General features: G+C 40.4%; 2 protein-coding genes across 2 annotated transcripts; one reads left to right on the forward strand and one right to left on the reverse strand.

Moving 5' to 3' along the window:
- Nucleotides 1-1,006: 1,006 nt before the first annotated feature.
- Nucleotides 1,007-4,216, forward strand: si:ch211-10a23.2 (Galectin-related protein A-like). The gene is made up of 4 exons (XM_035168194.2): nucleotides 1,007-1,183; nucleotides 1,470-1,555; nucleotides 2,248-2,428; nucleotides 3,421-4,216. Exons 1-4 carry the CDS (start codon nucleotides 1,064-1,066, stop codon nucleotides 3,562-3,564), a joined length of 531 nt encoding a protein of 176 aa, XP_035024085.1. The 5' UTR covers nucleotides 1,007-1,063; the 3' UTR covers nucleotides 3,565-4,216.
- A 577-nt stretch (nucleotides 4,217-4,793) lies between these two features.
- Nucleotides 4,794-9,263, reverse strand: plek2 (pleckstrin 2). The gene is made up of 9 exons (XM_035168366.2): nucleotides 9,059-9,263; nucleotides 8,676-8,840; nucleotides 7,628-7,812; nucleotides 7,412-7,503; nucleotides 6,715-6,902; nucleotides 6,467-6,568; nucleotides 5,851-5,934; nucleotides 5,462-5,540; nucleotides 4,794-5,241 (listed from the first exon to the last, which is right to left on the reverse strand). Exons 1-9 carry the CDS (start codon nucleotides 9,110-9,112, stop codon nucleotides 5,114-5,116), a joined length of 1,077 nt encoding a protein of 358 aa, XP_035024257.2. The 5' UTR covers nucleotides 9,113-9,263; the 3' UTR covers nucleotides 4,794-5,113.
- Between the last annotated feature and the right edge of the window lie 785 nt (nucleotides 9,264-10,048).

Raw genomic sequence — 10,048 nt, forward strand, 5'->3', positions numbered from 1 at the left:
TCAATAACCTCCTGTTTGAAAAGGTATCAATATTAATTGCTTCCATATCATGTGAGTCACTGAGTCCAAATCCGATCAGATATTATTGTTACCTTATAGATAAATAGGACACTTTTGATTTTAACATGTCGTTTGTTTTATATGAAGACTGATATTAAAAAATATGTATGTTTTTCTTTCACTGACTCCAAACACCTGACTTGTGTTCCTACCTTAGACAAACAGGACACACCCCTTTCTTTCCTGAATTATAGTCCTTGTTTATCCATGATAATAAAAATATTAACATTCATATGATAGATAGATGGATAGATGTACTATATTGATCTCAAACTGGGAAAAAAAATATATAAGAAGCACGAAAATCTAGTAGAAAGAGGTATGTTCACTTTGTGTAGCTAATTTATAACAATACTTATTAATTTAAATATATAATAAGGAGTAACATTTAATAAAAAGAAAAATAGTGCCTCCCATTTATCTAGAGTAACAATAATATCTGATAAAGTATGAGAGTCACTCAAATCTAGTTAATGAAAAAAAGAGGTGTGTCCTGTTTGTCGAGGGTAGAAATACATTTTGGCATCGGTTTCGAGTCAGTGGGTCACATGACACGGAAGCTATTGAAAACAATGCAGTTACCTTCTATTCAAATGGGAATTTATTGATGATCCCTAAGGGAAATTTAGTAATGGTCCCTAAAAAATCCCTTTGATCTGGAGTGAATGAGTGTCGAATAACCAATCTGAAACACACACACACACACACACACACGCACGCACGCACGCACGCACGCACACACACACACACACACACACACACACACACACACACACACACACACACACACACACCCTGCAGGTGAGACAATGGGAGGAAGCTGCAACAAATGCTTCACTGTCACATATCAGTTAAAATAATGATTTTCCCAAGTGATAAAGGGTGAATGTGTCTATTCAGACTGTGAATCACACCCCTCATCTCTACCTCCCCTCCTTCCTTTCTTTCTTTCTTTCTTTCTTCCTCGTCTCCCAGCAGCATCTCTGCCAAACCGGCTGTCTCCATGACAACGCAGGCGGGGTTTGCCGTTTTCACCATCCTCTTCATCATCATCATCACAGCTCCAAACCTCCACAGCGCAACATCTCTGAGTGGAATGGAAGAAAAGGACAAGAAAGAAAATGTACGTATAGCTTCCTTTTCTTTGCTTTACACTGTGTGCATTCAATTTATTCTATGTCTATGCATAAATTAGGATTGTATTCAGAGACACCGGCAGCTCAGCCTGGTGAGACAACCCTCCGGAGGTTTACTTTGTGCAGCTGAGTCACTCATTGTTCAGGATCAGTGAAGCTATTGTTGCATGATGATGGAGCTGCAGTTGCATCCTCCTGTGATAAAGTGCCTGGTGCTGATCAGCGGCTCGGGCCTCTTCCTGTGTGACCGTGAACGTCTCTATTGTCGTGCAGGGCGAGTTCACCGGAGAGATAAAGGGAGGGATGCGGCCTTCAATGAAACTGGTTGTTATGGGAATTATTGACAAAAAACCCAAGATGTAAGTGCACACACACACACACACACACGTTGTCATTCCACTATAAAAAGAGAAATATGCATCACTGATAAAGCCTGTTGCACACCCGAAGTTATAGGATGCTAATGATAGTAAAGCTGAATATCAAAGTGTAGTAGTGTGTGTTTGGGTGCATGTACCAACCGCCCTGCCACTCTCTGCTTTGGGAAAATATCTGAGTAATAACGTCAGTGAATTTCCTGGGTGTAGATTAGTCAGTGCATGTTCGTGGGAAAGTTTCAAATCCCATGAAATCTAAAAGTCACTCTGGAAATTCTTTGGTCGAAAATAGCTACCGGCTGTTTATCCATTTAGTCATAAATTATATCACCACAATTAAGATGCGAAAATAAACTTTTTTATGTGAAAGGACTTGTTTTTGGCCACAGAGACGTCAAGTCAGATTTATTTACGTAGCATGTTAACAACCTCAGGAAAGAAGAAAGGAAAGAAACACGAGTTTGGATTAAAAAGGAGAAAAAGTGCAATAATAGAATGAAACTATATGCAAGAGAAGAACAGTTCAAGTCTGAAGATGAAGGGAAATATGAATAATACAAATATAAACTGCACATAAGAAAGAAAGTAAGATGAAGATACATAAACTTTTCTTTCTGCTTTGTTTTACATTGTGATATTTCCTCTGTGTCCCTGATCTGTGTGTGTCTCCTCAGCATCGAGGTGACTCTGTCCAGTAAACCTCAGGACGAGGACACGGAGGCCGACGTGGGTCTGCAGCTGAACGTCAACTTCACGGACAAGGCCGTCCAACGCAACGCCCGTCTGGCGGGAAAGTGGGGTCCGTCTGAGAACACCCTGTCCTTCTTTCCTTTTGCACCTGGAGAACCCTTCAAGGTAACTTCATCCCTCACAGAGGAAGGGATTAGAACAGTGGAATAAGCTTCAACTCCTTTTGTCAACATCGCAACCAGACAAATGTTGAAATGTTTCCTGGTTTTCCTGTTGTTGCTCCAGTGGTTATCAGTGCAGGTCTTTTGTAATGAGTGAGATCTGAGAGGTGGCGTCGACACTGTCAGATTTTAATGCCTTTACTTATGTATAAAAATAAACTTAAAGTGCATCTTCTGCTTGACAGTCAGACTTGTTTTTTAAGCTGTTGAATGTCATATTTGTTCCTGCATTTGTGTGTTTGTTAGCAGGATTACACAAAGCCTACAGAACAGATTGTCACACAACGTGTTGGGAGGATGTGGTATGAGTCAAGAAAGAAGTCATTACATTTTGGGGTGAATCTGGACCAGGGGGCGTATCCAGGAATTGTTATTTCCATTTTCTTGAACATTGTGGACACTTTGCAGAATTTTCCTTGATTTCTCAGAGAATAATTCATTGATCTTGATGAAAAAAATCTGACATATGTGGGAGACTGATCTTTATGTTATCTGACCTACATCTATTTCCTGCCTGATATTTGCAGAGCAGATTTGATGGATGATGTGAAAACAAAACATGGATCAAGTCATTCAAACACGTCTCTGTAGTGCCAACAGTGGCCGAAAACTTCACAGGGCTCCTTTAAATTGTGCAAATATGTTTTGGCAATCCCCGTAATCCAAAGGCACAGATGACAAACCCATGACTTCTTATTAAGTATGAATGGGACGTCACTTGTTGACCCATCAGCTTTAAATATAGATCTAGAATGTCACCCACTGGAACGGGTTGTACCTGACCCAAACCACATCCTTCTACCAAGTTTCACAGAGACCCGTCGAGTTGTTGTTGTGTAATCTTGCTTACAAACAAACAAAACATAAACCAACACACAAACAAAATGGTCGGGGGTGACAACGTAACCTCCTGTACGTTCCCTCTGACTTTTTTAGATGGAGATCGTTTGTGAGCACCAGCAGTTCCGGATCCTGGTGGACGGACAGCCTCTGTGCGGCTTCACCCACCGGATCTCCCCGCTCGCCTCCCTCACCTCTTTACGAGTCTTTGGGGATCTACAGCTCACCAAGGTGGCCTAGCTGCAGCGTCTCAGCCCACAGACAGACAACATGAGGACGTCCCGGGACTGCGTTTATAAGATTAGGACTAGCGCCACCTCCTGAGTGAATAAATTGACCCACGATGGGGCTGTTGTGTTTTCCAGACAAATAGTTTATACCCCTGCCTCGTAATCCCGTGTTAAGACAAAGTGCCTTCACTAGATTACCCGTTTGAGGACTTGAAGATAGAGACAGAATGTAACACTCAACAAACTGAATGTGATTTGAACTGAATTAAGTCGTAAACAATGAGATTTAAGCGACAATATTTTCCCCTTTTTCGATGAACATTTGCACAAACCTGATGCAACGTTCGCGAGCGCCTGCATGAAGATGAATGTTTCTGGAACCAGCTGTGGCCGACTCAGTGCGGTAACAGGTGTAATAATGTATAACAGTTGCCCACGTTAGTGCATGTCAGCGAGTGTGTTTGTTTCCAGATTTCACACAGAGCTGGAAGGATTAGTCCCACTTTCTGTTCTTGTACCATTAACGTCAACTCACTTAAAGGATTTACTCACAAGCTTCTGACTCCCACTGGTTTCTGTACTTTTCTTTCACCTCCAGCACTTTTTCAGGGGAACTTTACAAATTGACTTTACTTAACTGCAATAAATCACTTTTGTTGTTATCTTTGTTTTGGTTGTTTTTTCACTCTGTGGTCACGTAATGTCTGATTCCATTTACCCCAAAACCCACAGGACGGCCTCAAAGTTCACTTCAGGTGTTGTGTCACTCATGATTTCACTGGAACACCAACACTTGAGTCACTCAGATAAGGGGTTGGACTCATCGTGCCGAGTGGGAGAGTCTCTCTGTGATTGCAGGGAGCGGAGCGCCTGCAGCGGCACAGAAAACACAGTGAAAAACGTCTCCTCAGGCTTTTCTTGTCTTGACATGTACTTCCTCTTGTCATCAGATCCTGCAGTGCAGTAAACGTTCCACATAAAACCATGTAAAAATACTCCAGCCAGGTTTTCTGCAGAGTTTACCAAGTAACATCTAAGACTTTTAAGACCTGTTTGATATCCACATAGAATTTAATCAAACATATACCAGCCAAAGTATGAAACTATGATGTAACAGTGGAACGTTAAATGTATTATCATATCATTAAACTCAAGTGCTTTACTAAATAAGTGTTAAACTGGACCAGTAAATGTACTTTGCACCATTGGTGTGGAGATTTATCAAAAAGTCAACATGGAGAAAGAATTACATTTTTTTATTTTTAATACAATAGAAAACACATGAAAACTTTTAACTTAAATCACAAAGTCATTGCTACAGTTGTTGGACTTTTAAATACATTTAAATCCTCCTTGTACAAAGTTTTAAATATAGAATAATCCAGTTTATTTCATTTCAAATTTGTTTGGGCGGAGATTAGATCAACAGACGTGTTATGTCATTTAAAATCACGGGCCCAGTTTGGTGCTACAGTACATTCATGGAATGTGTAATTTCAGTTTTCTTCAGTACAGATGAAAAGTCTGGTTGAAATGTTGAAATGTTGAAACGCTGAAGTCTACGTCTGCTCCCTGATGGCGTCGATCCAGTCCATCTTCTCCTGATTGGTCGGAGCCTGGATGAAGTAATGTGTGTCGCCCTGAGTGATGATTTTAAACAGGTTTCCTTGAATGTTTCCGCTCACACCTGCACAGAAGGAAAGAAAAGGACAGAATTAGATTAATCACCATGTAGGTTTTCACAAGCAAGAAATTAAAAGGTGAGGGGAGAGATTAAGATTAAAGATAAAAATGTAACAATATATATACAAATCTGAGTTTATCATTCTTGTTCTATTCTTAGTTTTGTCATTGTCGCCACAACAAAACAGCAACGTGTGAGTTTGAACCTGTTCAGGTTCACTCACCTGAGGGAACTCCGTTATCGTTCAGAGACGACACCAGGCAGCTGCGCAGAGAGAAGCCGCCGGCCGGGCTGAGCTCATCCTGACATGTGACATCACACAGGAAGAGGATCAGACTGAAGTATAATTACTCATATTATAATTATTATGAGTATTAAGAGTAATGACATCACCAACCTGACACACAGACAAATAAAACAACTGGTTTGTTTGAACTAAAACCGTCTCTGTTCACTTTTGTCATCTCTTAAGTGTTTATTTAGGCCATGAAATCTTTTGTTCTTATCCTGATTATTTATTTGGTTTTTCTGTAAATAAAATGCACTTTTCTAAGTTTTAACCACAGGCCAAAACCATCTTTTGCCTGATGCTGGTCCCTCGTGTAAACTCACCTTCGTGGGGTCATAGTAGTGAAGGAACGCTGGTTCTGAACGCAGCACAAACAGTCGCACCTTCCAGTTCTTCCTTCGGTGTCCCTGAAGATTATTAACGTTTTAATTTGACTAATTCATTCCAACACAATGTCCAGAAATAGAAACACCTCAAAACTCTTCACAGTTATGGTCCCATGTTCCAATAAAAACAGATTTTAGCTTGTACAGTTTTATGGGTATTTAATAAAACATATACTAATACCTGAGTTTGTAATTTCTACTTGATAATAATCTAGTTATTTATCCATTTAGTAAAAGGGTTTCTCACTTTGTAATGCGCCATCACCAAGTCATTTAATATTCATTTTTAAATTTATTTAATAGAAAAATTCAAAAACAAATAAATGTTGCAAATGGAATTTTTTTTTTTATACATGTGTGAGCAATACTTGTTCCAACTTACAACTGGTCAAATGTGCTTTTGCTCTTTCAAAGCAACCTGAACCCTGTTATTAATGATTTATAACTGATCATCTAAGCCTCACTAAACAATGAATTAGTTATAACTTGTTTGATACTTATATTAATTAGGACTTCCAGCATGTTAACACAGGGCTGATGGATTGTGTGTTACCTGTTTGAGCAGATATCCTCTCTTTACCACTTGTCCACTCAGCTCCACTGCAGACATCGACGTCTCTGCCTTCACGCTGCCTCTCTTCTTCAAACTGTCCGACTGGGATCAAACACAAACCTGACGTTAACCGAGAAGAATCTGCCTCCGCACGTTAAAGCAAGAAATGGATTAACTCTGAATTCAGTGTGTAATGCAATCCAATACAGAGGAGTCAGGGGTCGGGGGTCAAACTCAGTGGTACTCACGAAGCCGTACAGCGCAGTGGAGTCGTCCATGAACTGCTGGCTGAAGCCGGCGGTGCGGAGGGCCTCCACGCTCCTTATTCCCACAGGCTGCAGGAAACCCTCCTCCTGCAGGGCCGAGGCCAGCGTCACGGCGTCCACACGGGTCCCGGCCAGCTGAATGAACACCAGCCAGTCCACCACGGCTGAACCTGCCGGCACATCACACATTTATACATGTTCACATTGTATTCTGATAGGGAATCAGACATAAGGCTGACAAATAAATCAAGTACATAGATGTAAATGTGCATTGTCATTGTTTTGGAGATTTAAATATAAACGCAGTACATAGAGTACTACAGACATTGATGTATGCATGGAGAGAGAAACATATTTTTACATTTATATATATATATAAATAAATGACATAAAGAAGGTATAAATAGATTTGCATGAATACAAATATAACGAACTAATAGCAGAACTTAAAGAAAATAAAATAAAGACATAAAGTCAGACGTCTGTCTGTAAATCCACAGACACAGCAAGTATTTATACTGTATGTTTTTATATAATCACCAATCAAATTAAATACAGCGAACAGTTCAACTCAGTTTTTAGCTAAGTGAGGAGACAAACTGTCAAAGTAGCTGTAAAAGAAATGGAAATGGAAATATAGGGACATTATACACTCATTGAGAGAGTTTCACTGTGTCACCTGAGAAGCAGTTGCTGTAGGTGCTGCCCTGCTCCACGTGGCTGCTCATCTTGATTCCACTGTGAACATCGTACATGGAGTCCAGCACTTTACTTCAAGAGAGAGAGGAGAAGCAGGATTGAAGTGTTTAGAGGTTTGAACCTGGTCATGAACACACGTGGTGAGGCAGTGGAAACACCTCAGATCAGTGGGAGAGCTCCTGGTTACCAGGTTTACCTGAGGTCTATGTTGTGTAACCGTGGAGACGCAGGCTCCTGCTGGTTCGTCACCTTCCCTCCGTCAGACGTGTGCAGCTTGTGGCCTGCAGCCGTGATGTCAGCGGCCCACTCGTCTCGCTCCTCTCGGGAACAGGCCTCCAGAAAATGACCCACCCCGTTCGCTGTCTGGAGCTTGAACACCAACTATTGAAAAACATATTTTATATAGATTTATATTCACATTACCAGTTGCACTTTTCTTTTGTCCATGTGTGAACTTTTACTTCAAACTTACACTTTTAAACATTATGTTTGGGGTTTTATCATCAGATATTAATCAAAACAGTCTTTTTTGGGGTCAAATTTAGATTTTTAAAGTTGAATCAAAAATTATTTTGAATCTAGGTTTTAAAAATATTCATCATGGAGTCAATTTCCTTTTGAGAAAATAATTGTTATGGATCAAAACACAACATGAGAGGAGATTTTCTCTGGTGAAGAGTCGGGACTTTATGGTTCTTTGAATGTGCTGAACCTGACTTATGCTTATTTCAGTTTCTATGTACTGCTGTTGGAAATCTAATTATTTATTTTATTGGGAACAAATTGTTCTCCGAAGTTGGAAGATGTTTGAACTCAGGTCCTGACAGAACATTAACCTGAGGCCACTTCCTGTCTCCTCAAGTCAGGCCTCTCCTCCAGTGTGGTTTCCACCAATTAAAACATAAACACAGGGAAACACTTAGAAGAGTTGAATGTGTGCTGAGTTAAATCTATAACTTCAGGTCAAATCTGTCTGTATATTATATCATGTATATTATGACTATATCCTCCTTTGGGTTTGTCTCTTGATTCTATCAAGGAAGAGACATCTGTAAATATCCATATTCAAGTGTTTAAATACCAAAAACATCACAGAGTAATTTGAATCCATAGAATTAAATAGGTGATTTCAAAAATACGTTCTCACAGAATATTTCTACATTGTTCAAATGAAAAGACTTTAAAAACCAGTTGTCTGGAATCGTTTTCTAATCTTTTGGTGTTTGAATCTGATAAAAACTCACCGGACGATTTTCGTATTCCAGATAAGGACAAGTCAGCACACAGTCCTTCAGCGGAATCTTCCCTCGCTGACACGAGTCTCTTCTACCTCCTTCGTATTTATAATACAGCAGCTTGTCTGGTTTCAACACAAACCAGCGAGCCTTCCAGTTGGGCACAAAATGACCCTGGAATTGGAGAAGACAGACCAGTTATACAATCTTTATTTTGTCATGATCACAGAGTAAACAGGAACCTACGTTATAGACTTCTTTGATTTTATCTCAGACCCTGAAGAAGCCGAAACTCTTTTCCACATACTTCTCTAACTCTTTGCCACACGGACTCAGTCAAATCTATATTTTACAGTATTGGTATTTGTATGTGCTTCAGAAGAATCTCTCACCCTCTTCACCAGGAATCCTTCTCTGAGAACCGTGTTGTTCTTGTCTGCATCCATGACGTCCAGCGACTGAGCTCTGCCTGTTCCTGCCTGCTCAGGTTATAAATGTGCAGTTGAGATTTTTTTTCCCCCTCAACTTAATGTGTCACACTGTTCACACCCAGACAGACACACACACACACACACACACACACACACACACACACACACACACACAGACACACACACCTTGCTCAACATTTGAGTGGGCGACCCAGGCACTCCTGCACTTTCTGCCCGTAATCACACGAGGGTGCAGTGACTCCTTCTTCGTGGTCTCTGAGTTTTTTTTTTCAGTTACACTCTTTTTACTCCACACACACACAACACATTCTCCGTCATTTTCAGCATGAGAAGAATCCACATCCTGCAGGAAACAGCCTCCGACCGTAGAGCTTCATTCTTATTTTTTATCCCATTTTGATGAAAAACTGTCAGCTGGTGCTCGACCACTTCTTTGTTCATGTTAATTCCTGCAAAGTGCACACATTGAACCTGCTGAATGAGAATCCTGGGGCCGTTGAGCATGAAAGAGGATTGTTACTGAGACTCCTGCCTCTGTAGCCACATGTGGTCCTGCACAGCTTATTTATTAATTCCTTCTTTTCCTGGTTCCTGGTTCTTGCATGAGAAAGAAAAAGGAGAGTCTGTCCGTGGACTCCAGCTTCCTCTCGTGTGTTTCATATATGTAGTATGTTAAAGTTATCTTGTGTGTCTTTTATCTACATGCTTGTGTTGCCTTAATTTGTCATAAATAGCACTTTGGCTCAACTCCTATTGTTTTTAATGAGCTGTATAAATAAATGTTGACTCTCAACCTCCACTGATTCACACTTAGTCATTTGATTTACTCTCCTGAAAGAAGGTTGTGTCACTTTAGAGTTGATGTCATTGTGTTTACATCATCACCACCAGGAAATATAAAACGGAGGCGGTTAAACTTGATTATGACCC

This window comes from Hippoglossus stenolepis, chromosome 10, assembly GCF_022539355.2.
Source record: "Hippoglossus stenolepis isolate QCI-W04-F060 chromosome 10, HSTE1.2, whole genome shotgun sequence".
Classification (NCBI taxonomy): Eukaryota; Metazoa; Chordata; class Actinopteri; order Pleuronectiformes; family Pleuronectidae; genus Hippoglossus; species Hippoglossus stenolepis.

Excerpts from the sequence above, each read along its gene's own strand:
- plek2 (XM_035168366.2), bottom strand. The coding sequence starts at position 9,112 with ATGGATGCAGACAAGAACAACACGGTTCTCAGAGAAGGATTCCTGGTG. Across the intron at positions 7,813-8,675 it reads TGGAATACGAAAATCGTCCG|TTGGTGTTCAAGCTCCAGAC; the intron begins GTGAGTTTTTAT and ends GTTTTTCAATAG. Across the intron at positions 5,541-5,850 it reads ACTACTATGACCCCACGAAG|GATGAGCTCAGCCCGGCCGG; the intron begins GTGAGTTTACAC and ends GTCACATGTCAG.
- si:ch211-10a23.2 (XM_035168194.2), top strand. The coding sequence starts at position 1,064 with ATGACAACGCAGGCGGGGTTTGCCGTTTTCACCATCCTCTTCATCATC. Across the intron at positions 1,184-1,469 it reads AAAAGGACAAGAAAGAAAAT|GGCGAGTTCACCGGAGAGAT; the intron begins GTACGTATAGCT and ends ATTGTCGTGCAG. Across the intron at positions 2,429-3,420 it reads CACCTGGAGAACCCTTCAAG|ATGGAGATCGTTTGTGAGCA; the intron begins GTAACTTCATCC and ends TGACTTTTTTAG.